Genomic DNA, 23,148 nt, shown 5'->3' on the forward strand with positions numbered 1-23,148 from the left:
AAAACAGTGCAATGTAAATAGGACCTTTGGTGTATTGACAATTCCAGCCCTGGTGTGCAGAATCCTTTGCACTTTGACTAACACACTCTAGGTGTTGTACAACCAAATAATTCTTCACTCATTCGTAAGAGCAAAACACAAAATATGCCACAGCCAACCTCGTAACTACTTATGGGCACTTAAATATGTGGAAAGGCACCATGCTTGTAATGGGTAGCCAATTACAAAATTAAATGGGTTTTGTTCATATATTTAAGTGAAGACTCCTGTTGTAATGAACCTTGAGAATAAAGTAGCATCTCTACATTGTCTGACATTAGTGCAAATCGTACTGACAAATGCACGCTAAAGCATTCTGCAAACTACAGGTGGAACATCCAGATTCACTTTCTGTTGTGGACTGATGGGTATCAAACAAGTCTGTAGCGGCATGCTATTGCAAATAAAAACGAGCATCTGTATGTGCAAATGTTGTTTGTAAAGTGTCAAAAGTTTCACTTAGTGCTGACCCAAAACATCAAGCTGTCTGCCCTAACAAATGGTTTCCCAATGGGCAGGTGGCTTGTTTGTGCATTTGGTGCAAGGAGCTCCTGGCCCTCAGAGACTGTGTATGGGATTTGGAGACCAGAGTGGCTAAGCTGGAGGAGCTAAGGGAGACAGAGGTACATAGACGAGACTGGCAGGGACACAGTAGAACAATCCCATCCCTGGTCTGACAGCCTCTGTGCTGTTGAGGATGAAAGCCTACGGGAAGGAGACCATCCAACAGGAGCAGAGGGAAATGATGCCATAGTTGGGATCCTCCTTCCAGATGATGATGTGGTATCCTCTCATACCCAAGATACCTCTCTGGGGGAGGGAACTCCAGTTATTAGGAAGAGACAGGTATTAATAATGAGCAATTCGATCATTAGAAACAGATAACTGAGTATGCACTGACTGGGAGAACCCTACGGTGATTTGTCTGTCTGGTGCAAAGGTGGTGCATCTCTTGAGACCTCTAGATAAGCTTGTGTAGTGCTGAGGAGGAACCAGTGGTCATGGTACATGTAGGTACCAGTGACATAGGGAAGGATAGAAGAGAGGTCCTGGAGGCCAAATTTAGGTTGCTAGGTAAGAGATTGAAGCTCCAGGATAGCATTCTCTGAAATGCTTCCAGTTCCACACACAGGGCTAGTTGGACAGGTAGAATTGCAGGATCTCAATGCGTGGATGAGATGATGGTGTAGGGAGGAGGGGTTTAGATTTATTAGGAATTGGGGAAATTTTGGGAAAAGGGAGAGCCTATACAGGAAGAATGGGCTCCACCTAAACAAAAATGCAACCAGATTGCTGGCACTTAAAATTAAAAGGTCCATAGAGCAGTTTTTAAACTAAGGGCTGGGGGAAAGCCGACAGGTGCGGAGGAGCACCTGGTTTGGACATCCCTTAGGGGAGGATCTATAAATAGAAATTTTATATGTCCTAATGAGGAGAGGATGGAAGTTGATAAAATACAGGTATGATCTGATGAGAAACAGTCAAAAGAAAAAAAGTCCCATGGAATTACATCATGTAATGGTAGACAGCTAAAAAGTGACAAGTTTTTAAAGTGCTTATATACCAATGCTAGAAGTCTAATATTAAAGATGAGTGAACTAGAGTGTCTCATATTAAATGAGGATAGTGATATAACAGGCATAACAGAAACCTGATGGAATGAGGATAATCAATGGGACACAGTAATACCAGGGTAATAAAATATTTCTGAAGGACAGAACAGGTCATGCTGGTGGGGGAGTGGCGCACTTCATGAAAGAAAGCATAGAATCAAATGAAGTAAAAAATCTTCAATGAACCAAACTGTGCCATAAGAATATAGTGCTCTATTACAGACCGCCTGGCCAGGATGGTGATGGTGATGATTGTGAAATGCTCAGGGAGAACAGAGAGACTATTAAAATAAAAAATAATAATGGGAGATTGCAGCTATCCCCATATTGACTGGGTACATATCACCTCAGGAAGGGATGATGATGTGGTATCCTCAAGAGTGTCTTGACACCTTAAATGACTACTTCTTCGAGCAGCTAGTCCTGGATTATGTATAATTTTATTGACAAAACTGCCTCCACACTGATGCCCTGTTTAACTCATGACTAATACACGTGTTGGAGAAAGTTTGGTTTTGTAAAAGATTCAGCAGGACTTGAGATAAGGCGAGTTCACAATACACCTCTGCTCGGCCCCTCTACAGATCCCCCGCAAAGCCAGGCTTGACGTCCCTCACATTTCTAAGGTTAAGAAAAGCAGGTTACAGTAATAGCAAAGCACAAGGGCACCCAAACAGGCACAAGTGGGCTAGGACAGGATCCTTGCAGCAGCCTTAGCCAGCAATCCTGCCACAGGAGCCCAACCCTCCCTCCAGCTGGGAGAGCTCAGCCTGGATCGCACCACAGCCTCCACCCACCCTTCAGCCCACGCTCTCTACCACCCTCTCCACTGCGATTACCGCCCCGCCCCCATTGCCACCTCTCTCCCCCGCCCGACGCCGAGTCACGTGGTGTGGCGTCGCCAACGCGAAGCTATGCTGCGGGAACTGGCCCGCCCAGGCTGCCGTCTTGCTCGGTGGGCGGGGCTGACGGAAGCCGGCCCGGTAGAGAACAGCGGGGCCAGGCCCCTGTCTCTCTCCGCCTCCCCTCCCCCCCCATCGATGGCGGCGGCGATGATGGCGGCGGCGGCGGAGCAGGAGGCCTCGAAGGGCGGCGGCGGGCGGAACCGCGGTGGGGTGCAGCGGGTGGAGGGGAAGCTCCGCGCCAGCGTGGAGAAGGGCGAATACTACGAGGCGCACCAGATGTACCGGACCCTCTTCTTCAGGTACCGCCCGGCCCGGTCCAGAGCCTGCCGCTCGCGCGGCCTGCCCGTCTCGCCTACTCGCCGGCTGATTGGGCTACGGGGGGGCTCCCCGGGAAGAGTAGCGTGAAGTGCGGAGGGGAGGTGGAATTGAGGGGAAGGGGGTTGCGGGAGGGGTTAGAATAATTCCCTCTACCCGCCGCCCCAGTTCGTCCTTCCCCGTCGGGGAGGAGGGAAGGGGGGGTTGGAGTTTGGCTTGGGGGGGGAGAAGAGTTCTTGGCTGGCGGGGGGTCGGGGAGGGGGGATTAGAGTCTGGTTTGGGGGGACAGGGGAGTGAAGGGGGGCTGGAGTCTGGTTTGGGGGGAGAGAAGAGCTCTTGGCTGGTGGGGGAGAGGGGAGTGAAGGGGGGCTGGAGTCTGGTTTGGGGGGGGAAAGGGGCTTTGGCTGGTGGGGGAGAGGGGAGTGAAGGGGGGCTGGAGTCTGGTTTGGGGGGGAAAGGGGCTTTGGTTGGCGGGGACAGGGGAGTGAAGGGGGGCTGGAGTCTGGTTTGGGGGGGGGAAGGGGCTTTGGTTGGCGGGGACAGGGGAGTGAAGGGGGGCTGGAGTCTGGTTTGGGGGGAGAGAAGAGCTCTTGGCTGGTGGGGGAGAGGGGAGTGAAGGGGGGCTGGAGTCTGGTTTGGGGGGAGAGAAGAGCTCTTGGCTGGTGGGGGACAGGGGAGTGAAGGGGGCTGGAGTCTGGTTTGGGGGGAGAGAAGAGCTCTTGGCTGATGGCAGAGCGGGGAGTGAAGGGGGCTGGAGTCTGGCTGCGGGGGAGGGGAGTGAAGGCTCTTGGCTGGTGTGGGGCGTGGAGTGCCCAAGCTACATAGATGTTCATGGGGTGGAGGCTGGCATTATAGTGCCCTGAGACTCCCTGGCCAGCAAGTCTGGAGACTGGCTAATCTCTAACCTACTCGGAGGTTGGGGCCACCCATTGATGGTGGGGTCTTGTAGTTAATGATCTTGGGCCACTCTCCACCCTGAAGTGATTTGTCTGGGAGGTGAGGCAGGTCATGACCTAGCTTTTCACCACCACTCTGCTGTGGCATGATGAGTGCTTGACCTTTTGTGAAAGGTCCACACACAGACCTGTAAATTGTGGGCCCTTTGCCTCCTTTATATAAATGGTCCAATTATTCAACTTTTCCCCTTTTTGTAGTCCACTGCTTCACTGGGCTGTCATCACACTCGTCTAGAGAGCCCCAGGTGATCTCAACAACAGTTAGGCCCAAAAGCAAATGCAGCTAGGTTTTTCATTCTCTTTTCCTTTTCTGGCTTTTTGGTGCTGCTTATAGACTAGCAAGCAGGATTGGAGAAAAGATTCCTTACTCATTTCTTCGTACCCCCTTTCCCCCTGTTATGCCAATTTGCTCCAGCATCTTGGCATCCTAAGGCCAGTTCTGTTGGTCGGGGTCTCCCCTCTCTAACCAATGGAAAGAGAGGTAATGATCAAGGTAGTGTTGCACCTTTCTGTTAAGATGCATAAATGGGTTAGTTACATTATCCCCCTTCCGCTTTCTCAACTGCTTTCATTCCTTTTTAGGGATGTTTAAACTTAAAAGGATAAGGTTACATTTTAAGAAGAATTAAAGAATTTGAGTTAATGAGGAGCAATTTCTTGGCAGAGTTATGTAAAGGTTGACTATATTAAAACAAGCTGCCGAAGGACTTAATTAACATTTGCTAAAGGACTTTGAGATCCCCAGATGGAAGATAGAATTGTAGTGCAGTGTGTTAATATTGGTGTGACTGAATTAGTAGTTCTGCAGTAAACCTCATGCTGGGTGAGAGTTATCATCTGGTGGTAACATAGGTATATCCTTGGAACCTGTAAACTCTTCTTTTACTCCAAAATGTTTTCCTTCTAATTAAGTGTCATTCATATGTAAAAGTACAGTGTGCAAATTTCTTCATACCTGTCATAAAATTACAATTTGAATTTAAAAAACAAAACAAATATTGATTAATTATTTAATTAAAATACACAATGAAATCCCCCATTTTAAGAGTAAGATGATTTAAAATGTATCTTAAAATGAATCCGCAGTGAGGGTGTCTCCCCAAATGGGTTGTTGGGTAGGTCGACTTTTAATTGCAGATCAGATGTAATTCTGGTTTTTGGATGTCCTGATTTTAGTGTCATTGATTTGAAGACTCTTTAAAATGCATTGATTTCTCACCATGTTTAGTCAACTTGGAAATTTAAAAAAAAGGCATACTGCACAACTCCATTTTGTGCCTTGCCTATTAATGAGTAATGTAACAGGGTCTGCTTCATGGTACAATATTTGTACTGTGGTATTACTACTTTGAGTACATGGCTGTTGTAATCTTGAATTGTCATCTATGGTGTAAGACTTTATTATTAAACACTCTTTTGCATTTAATATTAGTCTTAGTGACAGAGACTAAATAATACTCAGATGTTTAAGGGTAACAATACATCTCCAAATACTTCTGTTGAAACAGTTTGTCAGCAGAAATCTATCTTTAATTTTGTTGCAGAAAAGTTTAGATTGTGACAATGTTTTTCTTTCTTACACAACTTGTAACAAGCAGTCTCTTCTTTCATAGTAATTTAAAATGCAGTAACTTGCATCCTGGCTTGAACCCACTGAATTAATTTAAAATGGGTAGATCAGGCATAACACAAGAACAAGGAGGCATTCAGTGAAATAAAAAAGTGGTAAATTCAAAAATAATAAAAAGGAAATATTTCCCCGTAACAAGTCATAATTAAACTGTGGACCTTGCCACAGGAAGTCACTGAGTCCAAGAATTTATCAATATTCAGAAAGGGATACCCCTTAGGAATAACAAGAATATTTAGAATTGTTACAGTTAGTGCTAAAATTTTTTAGAAGAGATACTAAACTTTATGGTTTAAACCATTCCCTAATAGAGATTAGGATGAGATCTAATGAGGGTAGACAAATTATCCATTTCTCCCTGCTTCAGGATTTTTACACTTTCCTCTGAAGCATCTGATACTTGCCACTGTTGGAGACAGGATAGATGGAGCTCGGGTCTAATCCAGTATGGAAATTCCTATGTTCCTATAAATGTACATACTGGGGTCTCATTATTATTGTAGGTGCTGACTGGTTCAAGAACATCTAGGCTTCTGACTTTTGAAATTTCAAGTCAGACTTCCAGGTATAACTTCAAGGTGGTAGTCAAATTGGCTTCCGTTTTATTAATGGTCATGGACACTTTGTTTAATCTGAGTAAGCCATCAAGGTTTCATTTTCAGAAATGTTTTGATCCATTTCTACATTTCCCTGCTCCCACTCCACTGTAATCTATAACAATAGTGAATCTTATCAGGAACAAGAAGTATTATCAATTTAATTAATTAATTGACATGCCAGATACAGTGCTACTTAGTTTCCCATGTTGCTTTCGTAATAACTTCACTTGTGATCTGGAGAGTGACTATACAATATCATGAAGTGAGACGTTCTATTTTTGAAAGATTTGAAGGCTAAATTTGTCTTAGCTTTTGTAATATGCTCATTTCATATCTGAATAAACCTGCACATAGAATTCCACTATGTTACTATGCAAATACACACCGCTTATATCTTGATAAGCGTAATGCAGTATATTAGTTGTGTCAACACAACTATTTTTTTGAACAATTTTCATTTTAAAATGGTATTATTTTGTTAGTGTCTTATCTTCAAAAGAAGGAAATTAACTGAGCTTTTGGCAGACATAGGATTCCTAATAGTTTCCATTTATAGTTGTATGCTTTATTGGCAGTTAAAATAGACTTGTAAGGAGCTGTTTTAAATAAATAAAATTGCTACAAACTTAAGAGAGAGATTCCACACCTAGTCATAGGGGTTTTCCTGATTTTTTTGGTCTTTTACTCCCAAGGTGGTGACCTTGAAAGGCAATGCTTTGGGGGCAGTGGAATAGGAGCAAGGAACTGAGAAAGAACCTTGTAATGTTGAACTATCCATATTAATGGGTCTCTAGAGTTCACTTAGCAGGAAGGTGGTGTTACAATGCAGTTTGCTTGTAGGAGGAGGAACAGAGATACTCCTGTTGGAAATAGGTATTTTGGTCCTATCTGGCCAGAGGGAACATTGTTACAATCAGTTTAAGAAATAGCAATTTCTTTTTTTCTTTCTGATTTATGTATATAAAAGTAACAAACAGCCATTGTTCAAAATATAAATAGCCAGGATTGCAAAATCGTCACATACGAAACTATTTATCCATTCAGTAAACCAATCCCTGCTATATGCTGGAGTCCTCAAAAAGTCTGTATAGAAGCAGTCTCATAAAGGTAATCTTTTAGTTTAGAAAAAAAAGAACAAATAAACAAACGCACAAACAAGCCAAGGAGCAGAATAATTTGGAACACATAGTATCATCAAATAAAAGTGAAATCACTGGAGCATACAATATATTAAAATTCTGAAAGTATTGACATTTGAACAGTGTCAGCCTCAGAAATTTAGCTGAAAGCAAAAAAAATCTTAGCTCAAAAAGATACTATTTCTGTTCTTTTATTTATCTATCTGGCTGAAAGATCAGTGGGAATCCAGGAAGGTCAACTTTGGTCTTGTCTACACTGGGCAAGTTTCTGCGCAGTAAAGCAGCTTTCTGCAGTGTAACTCCTGAGGGGTACACACTGCCAAGCCACTTAGGGCATGGCCACACTTGCAGATGTAGAGCACTTTGAGTTAAACCAGCCTTCATAGAGCGCAGTAGGGAAAGGGCTAGAATCTGTCCACACTGACAACTTCAAGCACACTGGCATGGCCACATTTGCAGCACTTGCAGCAGCATTGGGAGTGGTGCATTATGGGCAGCTATCCCAGCATGCAAGTGACTGCAACGTGCTTTTAAAATGGGAGGAGTGGGGTGGAGTGTGACAGTGTATATGTGAGGGGGGGAAGTGGGTTTTTGGGGGCTAAGAGCATGTCAGTATGCTGTCTTCTAAGTTCAGACAGCAGCAGACCTCCTCCCCCACCTCTCTCTCTCACACAACATTCCACAGTAATGACTTACATGCCGGCTGTCAGAAATGGAGCTTTGAAAGGGTATTTCTGCATTCCTACAGGAGTTCAAAACAATGACTAGAGTAGCCACTTGAGTTAAGGGGATTATGGGGCGTTTCTGGAGGCCGATCAGAGCACAGTAATGCAACACCTCATTCAGACTGGCGCTGCAGCTCTCCAGCGGGTGTGCAACAAACGTTATTCCGCTCGCCGAGGTGTAGTATTCTATACAAAACCTTTAGCTATAGAGAGTAGTGGTGGTTGTGACCAGGAGATTGTAATGACTGCAGTGTGGTACTAATCACATGGCCTTATAATAGCAATTTTGGAATGAAGGTGGTTGTTTTTTCTCACTTTCAGTTTTTAACATTCATTTTTAAATGAAGAAACTAGAAGCTGAATTGTTGAGCAATTGGGTTTTGAAATGTAAAGTTTCTAAGGCTATGTCTACACATGCGGATGTAGAGCACTGGGAGTTAAACCAGCCCTTGGAGACAGCAGCAAGGAAAGTGCTGCTGTGTGTTCACACTGTGCTCCTTGTGACTGTGGAGCATGTCCACATTAGCAGCTCTTGCAAGGCCACAGAGAGCAGTGCATTGTGGTACCTATCCCAGCATGCAAGTGGCTGCAGTGTACTTTGGGAAAGGTTTGCAATGCCTAATGCGGCAGGCACAGCATCACATGATGCAGGGTTCCCAATCCCATTGTTCCATGGGCATCTTACTACATTGCCAGCTGCTTTTCAAATGAGGGGGTGGGGAGTGGAACGGAGTGTGTTGTGTGTATGTGGGGGGGGAGAGACTGTGTGTTTTGGGGGGCAGTGTGTGTCAGCATGCTATCTTGTAAGTTCAGACAGGGGCTGGGGGAACGGGGAAACCCGACATCAGTCCCCGTCTCTCTCTCACACACACGCACACTCTCTCTCCCTTCCCCTCTTCCCCCTCCAGCAGGAGCATTCCACAGTACTGGTATGCTTTGTGTCCCGGAGCAGATAAGCCTACGGGATGTCAGAAACAGAGCTTTGAAATGGGATATCCGCATGCCTGAAGCCGAGTTCAAAACAATGACCATAGTGGCCACTTGACTTCAAGGGATTATGGGATGTTTCTGGAAGCCAATCACAGTGCAGTAATGCAACACATCATCTATACTGACACTGTGGCATTTCAGCTGGGGTTCAGAAAGCTTTATGCTTCTCGTGGAGGTGGATTGCCAGGAGCACTCCAGCTGCGGGGTCCAGGCGCTCTAAGTGCCTTGCCAGTGTGGACATCTCAGGGCATCCAGGGATGATTTAATGTGCTCCAGCTTACAGTCTTAGGCCTTAGCAAATGCAAGTGTAGACGTCTTTGTAAAGTGACTGCTCAGATTTTTTTGAAATATTGTGTGGTAACTCTTTCTGATTGCTGTCAGCTTTGTAGATACTATCAAAGCTTAGCTAATTTGGCTCTACAAAGGATGGTTGCACTTCTCATGTCCTCTTGTGTAGCAGCCAAAAGTGGTAATCAGAGAGACTGGGAAAGAGTTGAGTAAAGATGTCTCAGAAGCTGGGAATGAGCAACAGGGGATGGATCACTTGTTGATGACCTGTTCTGTTCATTCTCTCCGGGGCACCTGGCACTGGCCACTGTGGGAAGACAGGATACTGGGCTAGATGGACTTTTGGTCTGACCCAGTAGGGCCGTTCTTATGATATGATGTTTGTGATGTGCAAGCTGGTCTTGTAATGGCTCATCCGTATGTTACAGTGCTGTATACCATTTATACTGAAAACACTTTAAACTTCCATATATTAATTGATGTAATAGGATACACTGGAGACTTTCATTTATTATTCACATAATAAGAATAATTGTCTTGTGCATCATACCAGACTTTTGGATGCTGTTCCACTGTTCCAAGAGAGTAAGAATATTAGCTCAGTGGCTTGCGCATTGGCCTGCTAAACCCAGGGTTGTGAGTTCAATCCTTGAGGAGAGCATCTAGGGATTTGGGGATTTAGTTGGGGATTGGTCCTGCTTTGGGCAGGGGGTTGGACTATATGACCTCCTGAGGTGCCTTCCAACCCTGAAATTCTATGATATTTAAAAATTCTATTAGGGCAAAAGTGGTAATGTGATGTTCCAAAGTTCTATTATAATTCCTTGTTTTCATATGCTTATAACTTTTGATCTGTTCTCCTTTTGGGACTAACTTTTGGGTGAGGACCAGGAAAGGGAAATTTATTATTTTTTTAAATATTTATAATAAGATCCATTCATATACTATATGCTTTCTATACAACCAGCTTTATTGTAGCTTTCACTTGTCTATACTTTGATTTTTCAATACAAACATACATCTTTGAAAATAAATCTGTGTCATCTTGTGCTTCAAGTAGTATTAAATGACTTTCATATTCAAGTGATTTTTGAATATATGGAAACCTGTTGCTTAATGATACTTAATCTCAAGAATTTTTTGCTTTGCTTTGTTTTTATTTGCAGGTATATGTCCCAAGGCAAGCACACAGAAGCAAGAGAACTGATGTATTCGGGGGCACTGTTGTTCTTTAGTCACAGCCAAGTAAGAAATCCTTTTATTTTTTCCAAATTGTTTGAGGGTTAAATGGTGACTCATTAGTGTTAAAGTTTTGGGCTTATTAGCAGTCTAGAGCTTGTCTACACTAGGACAATCAGAAAAGACAAATCAACTAAGATCATGAAGCAGTACATAGGTTAAAACCCATTAAACCCTTGTGTGATGTTATTTAGTTAACTTAATCCTTCTTCAAGGATTTAGTTAATTCATCTTAACTTTCCCGAATGTCCCCATGTCGACAAGTCTTTATTGTGGGAAGTTGCTATGTAGTCTTTTCCTAGTGCACGAGTCCTGTGTCTTTTCTGTGTAGAGGTGAATTGCATCACTTGTAGAGACTGTGACATTCATGTGTGTCCACACTGCATTTGCAGCCTAAGCCAGTTGTGCTGTATTTTCATGCAGGTTTTCGGTTTACTTTATTCAATTGCTGCTACTTTTTGTGAGGGTGGAACAGGGTTAATTGTCCCTGTTCAATCTGAAAATTTGCTTTTCACAAAGTTCTTTAAGCATTTTCTTGACCTTATTCTAGCAACTAATGGTAGCTTCAGCACTAATAATACATTTCTTGTTTTTGTGCACATTTTGTAGCAAAACAGTGCTGCTGATCTGTCCATGCTGGTTTTAGAGTCCTTAGAGAAATCGGACGCAAAAGTAACAGATGAACTACTAGGTGAGATTATCTCATTTGTGTTTAGTTTGACAGAGTTTCAAGTGTATTTGCACTTCAGAGAAATTTGTGTTATCAGAAATGTAAAGTTCTCCTAAACCTTCAATCCCTTTCATTGTGCCATGAGTTGTGGGCTCCTGTTTTGCTAAGGGGCTAATTTAGTTCCAGAAGTGACATGCAGACAAAATTGCTGGAAAAATAATGGATTCTCAGTAATTGATGTGGCTCTAAGCATACGGACATACTTTGAGCAAACATCACTATGTTTTATAGGTGGAGCATGATTTTTGGCATTGTCCTCTCCCCAGCACAGGAGCGACAAGTATTGTCTGCACAGTAATTGACCTCTCCGCCGCTTTGATGGACAGCGGCTTCCTATCCAGTCAGTGTGGTGATGTGTGCATTGCCTGCGGGTCGGCCATTTTGTCAAAGAAACTTTGCTTGTCGGGTAAGCGTGCAGTTCATAAAGCCCTTCTTCTGAGCTGCCCAGCTGGAAATCGCATGAAGAGTCCCTTCCACATCAACTGCTGTTCTAGGGGCCTGCAGACCAACTGGAGAATGGGATAGGGAATGCACTTGGTTTCCATAGATCCAGTCTGGCATTTCACTCCACGGTCCTCGGACAGCCCTGCTCCTAATTAGAGGCTCCCATCCCTGACACTTCTTATGACTGGTGTGCACCTTCCTAACTGAAGCCTTGTCTCCTCAATGGAACTCCCTGACAGCAAAGGAACATCTGTCTTAAGCCATGGGACATGGGAAGCTGTTCCTACCTAGTGCCAGTTACTAGGCAAGGTGTGGTTTCTGGCACTGCAGCGGAGAGGTCAATTGGACGTTACTGATTTACAGATCTAAGATTGACTTTTACACATGGAAGTACATTGTTCGGTCACTCATTTAAGAAGAACAACTAATCTTTCAAGATGTTTTTACAAAGGTTTGTTGATAACAGAAGAAACTTTGCTACGTACCTGGTAATGTTAATTGCATATTTGTATTGCTTCTAGAAAACTTGGCTAAAGTGTTTAGTTTGATGGATCCAAATTCTCCTGAAAGAGTAGCTTTCGTGTCCAGAGCACTGAAATGGTCCAGTGGTGGATCAGGGAAACTCGGTCATCCGAAACTACATCAGTTATTAGCCATCACATTGTGGAAAGGTAGGAACAATTGCCTTTGCTCATTTTTGTAACACTGAGATTTTAGAAATCTTTTAAGATAATTATATCAATAACTTAATTTTCTTAAGGGTGAAAAAATGAAATATAAATTTGTATAGATTGGATTTGTTCTTTTCTTACTGTGTAATTTAAAATTTTGCTTGATGAACCTGTTGGAGAGCAGAGCACAGAGTGAGGCTTCCACCTAGTCCTGTAGTAAACCCAGGCTAGTCACAAGAGAGTTTAAGATACCATCGATTATAAGTTATTTCAGTGTCTGCTTTTTTTAAAAAAAATCCTGGATAAACTTGCCAGAGACAGTTTCAGCACATGGCAACACTTCCCGGTAGTCTTTAGGTTTTTGACTTAGTGTCTACATGAAATTGAACTCTGACTATCAGGCTTACTTAACATAACTAATTTCAGAGCCCTTTTCTTGAATTTATTGTGGTTTCATTATGCGTGAAATCAAATGTACAATGTGATGAGAGAGGTGCATAAAACTCTTACTTTGGTCAGAGATGACGCATGAATTTAAGATGTGTTATATAGAGCCCACAGAAATGTTAGTTTGAGAATAATTGAACAAAAAGTCACTTTCTTTGACGTCCATGGGTCTCTACTAACACCAGTATACTAAGTGAACTTTCTAACAAAACAAAATCAGACCTGCTCTTCTGCAGCTCTGAAGTCCGGATGTTAGTCAAAAATAGTAAACTTTACTCCTTGGTCGAAAGTTCAGACTGCCTTTGATGTGCCGTACTATTTCTCAGTGATGTAATTGTGTGAGTTATTGGTTGCTGTTTGATGGGTATTGCTGTTGTCAGCTGCCGAGTGAGAATATTTCTGAAGCATTAGTGTTGGTTTCTCAATGAAGCTCCAGCAGTAGTGTGGACGTGATGAGTGAAGGAAACAGCGTGTACTTAAAATTGAGTGTGCTCAGACTAGAGCAGATGACTTGCTAGCCATCCGTATGTGTTCTCTTAGGTCATATCTTTTCAGACTTTAATTTGAAGAAGGCTGGATTATTAAAATGGGACTTTTGGGTTCAAAATATAATTAATATCATGACTGTGCCATGGCCATTAGCTAAAATACAGCTTTACCTGAAATGAAGTTCTGGTAAATTTTTATTCCCTATTAACTTTTGCTACAGTATAGAAATAACTTAAGTTTGATAGAGTGAGTCAGACTAAAATTAGGCAAAACCTCTTCTCCACACAATTCAAAGTAATGGCATTGGAGTTTAAGGTGAATCTTCTTGCCCCATCATCTCACTACTGGTAATATATTTAATATGCTGAGGGTCAAGATTGTAATTTTGTGTATTCGAGGAGTAAGACCGATTTAGATGGGGAAGCAATATCTGAATACAAACAGTTTTTAAATATTACTAATTTTAAATGTACTTAATTTGTTTGAAATGGCCATTTCCTTGTATTTGTTGTATATACCCATGTTTACATAACAGCTCTCATGACACATCTGTTTGGAAAAGGAACAAACCTACGGAATGTTCTTGAATTTAGCATAACAAACTGATTTCTTAACAGCCGTTTTCTTTTTGTCTTTCTTCTGTAGAGCAAAACTATTGTGAATCTCGGTATCACTTCTTGCACTCCACAGATGGTGAAGGATGTGCTAATATGCTAGTAGAATATTCATCATCCAGGGGATATCGCAGTGAGGTGGACATGTTTGTGGCTCAGGCAGTCTTACAGTAGGTGTTCAACATTTATTTGTTATAAAAGCGTTTGCTGTGCAAAGTGTTGGATTAAACTATTTGCATTCTGGGGTCTGGTCTCAAGCTAAGTAGGGTAACTACGAGTTAAATATATCTTTTTTGCAAAAGAAATTGTAAAAGTGAATAAAGTTTTTTAGTCTTTTGTGTAGTTAGTGAGATGGAAAAACTTTGTATATTGATTCAAAGATTGTATGTGACCCACTCCTACAATTTATATATTTATGTGTGTTTAAAAAAAAAATTGACGGTGACGATGTGAAAGCACACTAACTATTGGGAGAACTAAACTAATCCATCTGAATCTGAGAGTAGCATCCTCATAATTAAAGTAAAAGTTCTCCTTTTAAGAGGTAGTATTAGTTCCCTTATGTTAAAAATGAATTTGTGATCATTTGTAAGATTCCCTTCTCTTCATAATACCCTCTGAAAGGCTGATGGTAAAATGTGTCCTACTCATTATTATTCATGTAATGGTGGTGCCCAGAGGCCCAGATCGTTGCACTGGGCTGTGTGCAAACACAAAAGGCTGATGTGGTCGCTGCCTGGGAGCTTGTCATCTAAGAACTACTTTTGTTTCATCAAGCACATTCAATGGCAATGTAGGGTACTTCAGTGAGTGGAGTTACTGCCAGTTTCCTAAGATCATTAAAGTATTTGTTTTATAGGGGGAAGGAATACATATAATTATGCAGGTTTACAAACTGATAGTCAAATACTTTGATTTACTAGCCTGGACTGTGTCAGTTTTAACTCTGTTTTAACTAACACACTCTGAACATGAGCAGATCCCAGGTTGCCTGCCTGACTGCCAGTAAAAATGGCTTCCCTTTCATCTGTCACCTCTATATTTTTTTTTATTATAATAAGCCTCTTATATGGCAGGTTGGGCGGGTTGGAACAGTAGTTGCTTTTGTCATGCTGAAACACCTCTCGAGCCTAGTCTTTCTGCGTTTACTGTAACATTCTCCAACCTATAAACTGGAGCAGTCCCTTTATGGGTTTCCACTACAGGCAGGGCAATTACCTGTGTTGAAAAGCATTTATAAAGGTATTATAAAGGCATTTATAAAGGTACTGCCAAGCAGTATTTTTGCAGCTAAATCTTTTACTGACCTAGATGTATAGCTGGAATAAATCTTACAACGTATGTGGATTTATCACAAGCTATAATCCTATGCAAAATTGATGTTGTAACTTGAGCAGTGAACAATAATAATTAATAATAAAAAAAATACCCACAATGCCTAATGGTTTAGGTACAGAGGCTAATACAGAACTGAAAATTAAGTCTCTCATTACAGCCGTCTCAATACTTACTAACATTTACCACCTGAGCACAAAGTTCCCAGTAAGTGTGCAGGTCTTGCAAAAACTATAACTAGAAATAACTTAGCATTATTCAAGAATCAGATGATCTTGGTCATCAATCAGTTCATTAACTAGTGACAAATTGTTTGAGAATCTGACTCTATTTACTTAAGATAAGACTGGTAGACACAATATGGACAGAACTTGTTTGATGTACTAGCACTGAATCAGTACCAAGAGTAGAAGAGAAATTTGTTTTGTCATTCAGGATTAACAGCTGCACAACAAAAGAGGGGGGTGATTATTTTGGATATCAGGAAAAATGAGGTATGCGCTGAAATTAAAATTTATTTCCATGGGATAAACTTTTTGGTCACAGTAAAGACAGTTCCAGTTAACCTGAATTATGCATAAAAAGTGGCACCCATTATAATTTTTCATGAGCTTCTGATAGAAGTTGAATGAAGTTGGATAGAATCATGTCTTCCTTTAGATTAACTTTCTCATTAACTAACTATTGCTATCTAAGCTAACAGTGTGACTCTTATTAATTTGCAAATGCTTCTGCTGTTCTTTAAAGTCATCTAACAATTTTCTCCTTGGCTGATTTTAAGCAGTTGCTAGAGCTCTTCATTTTCAGTTAACAGAGCTTCTGTTATTAACTGATCTATTGAGCCTGATGTGGCTTTTTAAGTTAGTTATTGTAGATCAAAGTGAACATTAGACTTTTTTTTTCTTAGTTTAAAAGAAATTCATGGGAGCTCCCAAATACCATTTTTAACATCTATTTTACTGCTTCCTCTTTCAGATTTCTCTGCTTAAAAAATAAGACGAGTGCATCAGTGGTTTTTACGACATATACACAGAAACATCCTTCAATAGAAAAGGGGCCTCCATTTGTACAACCATTGCTAAATTTCATCTGGTTTCTGTTACTGGCTGTTGATGGGTATGATTTTTTTATTACTTTGGTTCTAATTAACTTTTTCATTTTGTGCTACGATTACATTTTGTGCTTTGTTTCCTTTCTAGAGGAAAACTAACAGTATTTACAGTATTGTGTGAACAGTATCAACCTTCACTGAAAAGAGATCCTATGTATAATGAGGTGAGTTATCAGTAGTTAGTTGTAATACAGCCCAGTAGAATAGATTAAATAATGCCTTTTCAACATAACAGACACACGTGCTATATTGTATTAGGGTGACCAGATGTCCTGATTTTTATAGGGACAGTCCTGATTTGGGGGTCTCTTTCTTATATTGGCTCCTTTTACCATCCCCCCCCCCCCCCCCCCCCGACCCTCATCCCATTTTTTCACATTTGCTGTCTGGTGACCCTATATTGTATAGCCTAATAAAATGCAACAGATGACTTTTTGTCAGGTTTTTATCAAATGGGATTGATACTGTGCAAAGTATTTGTCATTGGAACAATCTGAGGTTCAGACAATTGCCTTTTGAGAGAGCAGTTAGGGTAATTCATAAATGTAAAGTACATTGTCTCTATTTTTTTCAAAAGTATTTGTTTCTCTGCAAATCAGAGAGAGAAGTTGTGTTGCGAGAACAGAGGTGGGCAAACTAAGGCCTGGGGGCTGCAACTGGCCTTTCAAGCATTTTAATCCGGCCCTTGAGCTACCTCTAGGGAGCAGGGTCCGGGGCTTGCCTGCTCCGGCACTTCAGTTGGGGAGTGAGGTCGGGGGCTTGCCCCCCTTCTTGCGTACCGTGGCTCCACGCGGCTCCCAGAAGCAGTGGCACGACCCCCCTCTGGCTCCTACACTTAGGGACAGCCAAGGTGCTCGACACACTGCCCCTACTCCAAGCGCCACTCCTGCAGCTCCCGTTGGCTGGGAATCACGATCAATGGGAGCTGCAGGGGTGGTGCCTGCAGACGGGGCAGTGTGCAGAGTTGCCTGGCTGCACCTCCACGTAGGAGCCAGAGAGGGTACATGCTGCTGCTTCTGGGAGCTGCTTGAGGTAAGCGCTGCCCGGAGCCTGAACCCCTGATCCCCTCCAACCTCCCCCACCCCCAACCTCCAGCCCATATCCACCTCCTGTCCTCCGAACCCCTTGCTCCCAGCCCGGAGCACCCTCCTGCACTCCTCATCCCCAGCCCCACCCCAGAGCCTGCTCCCCCAGCCAGAACCCTCACCCCCCCCCAACACACTAATCGCCTGCCCCAGCCCAGAGCCCCTTCTGCACACTGAACGCCTCATTTTTGGACCCATCACAGAGCCTGCAGCCTCCAGCCAGAGCTCTTACCCCCTCCTGCACTCCAACCCCCAATTTCATGAGCATTCATGGTCCGTCATACAATGTGGCACATCCGGGTATGGAAAAAGTTTGCCCACCCCTGTGCTAGAAAATTATAGGGTTTGACTTTTCTTATTTAGATACTTTGACATGTATAAACAATTAATATCTGTTTTGTGTCATTTCAGTACTTAGACAGAATAGGACAGCTCTTCTTTGGAGTTCCACCCAAGCAGACGTCATCCTATGGAGGATTACTAGGTAAATTATAACAATGAAATGTCTATGGATACGTCTAATCTTTTTGGAAATAGTACCAGTTTATGGACTATTACTCACTCATTGTATTTGGCCTAATTTATTAAATTATTTTTAATGTATGTATAGTGTCTTTATGACACAAGTAAACATAGATAAAAGTAGTCACCAATATAAAATGAATCAGTTACACTTGTAATGGATATGAAGTTTCTAAAATCCTCACTTTGGTTAAAAAAGGGAAGAAATGGTATAATATCCCTATAAATATTAAATCTGAGATTAAGTAGTAAATTGCAAAGTAGACCCTCCGGCTGAAATTTATGCATTGGCTTAACTTGAAGCATATGAGTATTCCTATTAATTTCAATGGGAATATTCATTTCTTAAAGTTGAGTACGTCTGGAAGTATTTGCGGAACTGGGACCTTAGAAGTCTATGATTTTTCAAAGTAAGTAGTGTTTGTGTAGTAAATGTTTATTTCTGCATGAGGAATCAATATTAATACAGTTTTTTCTACAGAAGTCTTATTGGAAGAAGAAATCAAAACATCAGTTACAAAGTACTATTCATGTTTCGTTTTCCATTTTTTAAATCACAGTGGAACACATTGAATCACGTTATATTTAAAAAAAATCATTGACTACAATATTTTTCCCATAAAGAAATAAATTCTCCCTCAGAAACTTCTTTGGCTTATAATAAATACATGTTTAATTCCTTTATCTGGTACCCAAAGTTTAGTAAAAATATTACTATTGTAATTGATCCAGTATGTAAACAGGCTTTCAGAAGTTTGAATCTGTGAGAGTGAGATGGAGGGCATGCAAACGCTATGTTATAAACCACAATTTTGTTTCCCAAGATTCATTCCTGTATTTAAGGCAGATGCTACAATGTATATCTGTTCTGCCATTCAGTGCTTTCAGCAACTTTTCCAGGGTTAACGGAGGCAACTTCAGTAAAAGCTGGAACCTAAAAAGCATGTCAATAATCAATCACTCTGATATATCTAAAAACTTGTAATTTCTCAGATGTCTTTTTAGGGGCTGGTCACTAAAGTGCTGGTTGTCCTCAAATCCCACTGAAGTTAGAATTCTTCATATTTTATTCTTGACAGAATTCTGCGCCCATGGGGACATGGGTGCAGAATTCATATGGCCCTCCTATTTCTGTGCCCCCCCATGCAGAAAAATGGAAAAGAAATTGGAGGGGAGACATGCATCTCTTCCCCAGCAGCCAAGGCGGTGCTTCTGTTCCAGAGACGCAGATCACTGCAGGGGGAGAGGGGCTCCATGTGTGTGCCTACTGAGGCTGGCCAACAAGAGAGAGAGACTGTCCCTCTCTCGATACTGCCACTTGAGGGCTGGAGGAGGGTTGGTCTTTTTGTTGGTCAGGTGGAAGGCTCTGTCCCCGAGGCAGAAGTGTAGCACTCTGCCTGCCTAGTAAAATGTAACTTCTTGAGAACTGAAAAAAACACTTAATTAAATATTAGTATCATGTTACTGAAAATTGTTTTTATGTTAAAGAAAATAGCTTTTGTAAAAAAAAAACAACAAAAAAAACCCCCAGCACGTTTTGTTAATGTTTCTGTTGATTGTCAATTGATCTCATTCTCTGAAGCAGAAGTGTAGCAACCTGTCTGCATAGTAATGTTGTTAATTATTCTGTTGTTAGTTAACTGTTCCCTTTCTCAGGGCAAATAAAACATTTACCAAGCAGTCAATAAAATGTCGGGACAATCAGAACTAAACCCCTTTCCAAACTACCCAGCTACGTCCAGAACAATGATGAACAAAACTGTATATGACTTTCATGTGTGAAAGTCTGAGCAATTTTAAAATGACATTCTGCACTCTCCCCACCCCACTCCACCCCCCCCCCATGTTTGGTGTTCCGTAATGCAGTTTAAATGAAAATTCAGGATTATAACTGGAATGCAGGGTATTAGTTAGCAAGTATTTCTAACTTAACTTTAATGTTGTTAGGAAATGCTAAATAGTTATTGTGACTTTTTTCTGTATTGTACTTTAAATAACTTACCAAAACAATTGAAACTAGTGATATTATATTGCATTATTTTGACAAATAACATTTGCAGAATTTTGCTTATTTTTTGAAGTTTGGCGCAGAATTTTGTGCCGCAGAATCCCCCCAGGAGTAATATTTAGACAATGTTTCAGTTGGAAAAAGTAGCTTTCAAAATTAATGTAAATAACTTCACTGCTTATATGGTTTTTAATTTAAAAATATATTGATTTGTTTTATTTGTAAATGGAGACTCAGATACTCAGACTTTTTATAGAACAACGTTTGGCTTCAACTACACTTCTAGTCCATTCTAGTTCAGATTTTAAAGTGCTCTAGCTCGCTTTGGCATGCAGTTTTTGAGATGATTACTGTGGTTTTCTGTAATCACTTTTTATTAATGATAAAATGTTTTTCACATGTGCTTTTTAACAATTGGCCTTGTTTTTAAAGAATGATTAATTCTGAAGTAAAAGTTTTTCCTATAACAGTAAGCACCTGAATAACTTAAAGGGACATAAGAAACACAGATTGGGCCTGCAATGTACCCTACTGTGAAGCTGCTGTAATTTGAGGAATACCTTTTAACTTCTATATTTATATTTTTAATTATCCACTCCATTACAGTAATGAACTTCAAAATAAAATAGTTTACTCCACCAGTTTTCCAAAATTAAAATTTAACTATCCTGTATTTAATTATAGGAAATCTTTTAAACAGTCTGATGGGAACTGGGGAAGATGATGATGCAGAAGATGGTCAAGAAGATAGCAGTCCTATTGAACTTGATTGAATTTTTTTTCATTAGGAGCTGCATGAATTTGGCAATTTGGTAACTCAAAAGACAATTTCAGAATTTGAGTCCTGCAATTTTCTCAACAACTAAAAGGGCTCCTCTGTTCTGTTAAAGAAGATTGCTGAAATGTTTTATGATGTTTGGTCTATATTATTTATGTAAAAAGAAATAGCCAGTAGAACTGATTGGAATGATTGTTATCAGACTTCCAATATGCTGGCTGGTGGCTTTGATTAAGATATATAGTCTTCTACAGTTTCAAATGCAGTATTCCCTTTTTCACAATAATACAAGATAAAGCATAAACATTCATTTGTTGCTTTACATTTTTAAACCAGTTTTGTTCTAGTGTATTATGAAAAATGCTTGACCTTTGCTGTCACAAAGGAATGTCTTGAAAGGCAGGGTAAATAGTTGTATAGCTGATCTATAAACCCAGTGCCAGAAGTATTTCAAGACAACCCAGAGAGGGTGTAATTAAAGGTGCACATTCAGGAAACTTCAATACCACACACACATCCGTGAAATTCATTCCTGCCACAGCAATTAGTATAATTTGCACACTCCAGAACAATTCTGTGTATCTAAAATCAGTTTCCAAATTACACCATTCTTATACAGATGTTCCTTTATCAGAGGAGAGGTGAGCAACCACTTTCAAGAATGAATCATTTGAATGTAGATGATTGGCTGCTAATTAGACCAGAATTTTTTTAGACTTGTTGTTTTATACATAGATATTCAGCAGCTAAAAAACATCCTCCAACATATTAGTTTTTTTCTTTTAGAAGGGAGTCTTTTAGGTAGGTCTGCAATAGTGTGTAAAGGTGACAGTTTGAGGTTTTGTTTTAGTAACCAAACAAAACCACTCCTTTTTGTTGTTTGCTAAAAGCAGCACATGGAAATCTTTGAAACACAGTTCTATTTACAGAAAAGGGATACTGCAAAACTATCAGTTCTTTAAGATACAATATTTATTTTTATTGGGTGGTTGATTCATTTAACACTTTATGTAAAAAATAACCACAAACTCTGCATTAGGCATAATAATTCTTGTCTCCTTTCAATGCAGTGGACCACGTGATAGCTCTATGATTAAAAGATGAAATCGGGGAAACACTTTATTTTTTCACATCTAAAATAAAAGGCTTAGATTAATACACAGTGATCATGCATGGGGGGAATAATACATTTTTATTTACTGTAAAAAATGAATTTAAAGGAGGACTTTGTGTTAATTGTTGAGTATTAAATAAATACTTTATACTGGGATCTGTAGCACTGTTGCTTTTTGACAGTTTCACAGTTGGAGGTCTCATATTTTTAAGGCATTTTCCCTTGACATCACCATTGATTATGCAGTTCTCATCTTAGGCTTTGGATAACTTCTGCAGTTTTGTCTTGCTTCTTACCTCCAGAAGTCAATAGCTCTTAGTTAAAACTAGTTCTGGGATATGCTTGCTACAAATACAGACTGACATTTCCTCAAACCGTGTCAGGCAGTCAATAGGAAGTTTGTATATTCATGCTTTCCAGCAGTCGAGCTCTGCTTCTCTAATCGCTTTTCCCCCTCCTACCTTGATTAGAGTTGGTGCAATGGGAAGGAACCCTACCTGTTTGGTGGTCTTAGATGGCAGTTTGCCTTCTGTTTGCTTAATCCTTTTTGTTTGCTGGAAGCTTAAATGTATTTCTCTGAACAACATGGATCAGGAGAAGATCCACAGTAAACCCTATGATACCACAGGTCTCCCTTAAAGAAGCATTCTGGGTGACCTGGGAAAAATGCTTCAAACCATCATCTCAGGTGCCAGTGTTTGCTGACTCAGAGATGCAACCTGTAACTGTCTGAGGTAATTGGCTCTATGAATGGATCTAGGGACACATGTTGTGTAGCCTCCTGAAGCCCACCCTATACCCCTCATTTGCAGACAGTGCACCACCTCTTGGAGATGGAGCTCCTCAACATATCCTGAACAATCCAGAGTTCTGGACAGTATACCTCAGGTAACTTTACCAAAAATAGAGGGAGTGGATCTGTGCTCTAACACAGAAGCTTAGCAGTGACCCCAGTAGTATTAAGGTGGAATAACTTCCCAGTGCATGAACAATCGGATATCCTCTTAAGTCACTTGGGCACCTGTGAAAATCCCACCCAAATGATTTTGGGATTTTTAATGCTGGGATGTTGTTACATGCCGATCAATTATGTTTAAAGCAAGTGCCTAGTTTAAGTGAATTTATTGCCAAGTGCAGAGGGAATAATTGTAGGAGCTCTTTCAAATACGGAATAACCGGGATCCCCAGCTTCCTGAGAAACAAGTTTGAAAAGCTCTGAGCCTGTAAAGAGATTCGTGGAGATGGGCTTCTGCAGTGCCCAACTGAGGTTAATGGGCCTGTATGCATCATTTGGTAGGATTGATTGGTGCTTTAATGAATAATTTTTATGGCCCCTGTGTACTATAAATGACTAAATTATAT

General features: G+C 40.9%; 1 protein-coding gene across 2 annotated transcripts; it reads left to right on the forward strand.

The window, feature by feature from the left end:
* The first annotated feature begins 2,622 nt into the window (after positions 1–2,622).
* GET4 (guided entry of tail-anchored proteins factor 4) lies at positions 2,623–21,942 on the forward strand. Of its 2 annotated transcripts, XM_030578152.1 has the most exons (10): positions 2,623–2,856; positions 10,366–10,444; positions 11,048–11,129; positions 11,440–11,574; positions 12,134–12,283; positions 13,865–14,003; positions 16,144–16,284; positions 16,368–16,443; positions 17,776–17,848; positions 20,579–21,942. In XM_030578152.1, exons 1-10 carry the CDS (start codon positions 2,693–2,695, stop codon positions 20,665–20,667), a joined length of 1,128 nt encoding a protein of 375 aa, XP_030434012.1. In that variant the 5' UTR covers positions 2,623–2,692; the 3' UTR covers positions 20,668–21,942. The 2 variants fall into 2 exon arrangements, with proteins under 2 accessions (XP_030434012.1, XP_030434013.1); XM_030578153.1 differs by lacking the exon at positions 11,440–11,574 and having other exon boundaries at positions 2,627–2,856.
* Positions 21,943–23,148: the final 1,206 nt, after the last annotated feature.

This window comes from Gopherus evgoodei, chromosome 10 (genome assembly GCF_007399415.2).
Source record: "Gopherus evgoodei ecotype Sinaloan lineage chromosome 10, rGopEvg1_v1.p, whole genome shotgun sequence".
Classification (NCBI taxonomy): Eukaryota; Metazoa; Chordata; order Testudines; family Testudinidae; genus Gopherus; species Gopherus evgoodei.

Coding starts and splice junctions, on each gene's coding strand:
- GET4 (XM_030578152.1), top strand. CDS start 2,693: ATGGCGGCGGCGATGATGGCGGCGGCGGCGGAGCAGGAGGCCTCGAAG. Junction 10,445..11,047: donor TGTTCTTTAGTCACAGCCAA/GTAAGAAATCCT, acceptor CACATTTTGTAG/CAAAACAGTGCTGCTGATCT. Junction 12,284..13,864: donor AGCCATCACATTGTGGAAAG/GTAGGAACAATT, acceptor TTTCTTCTGTAG/AGCAAAACTATTGTGAATCT.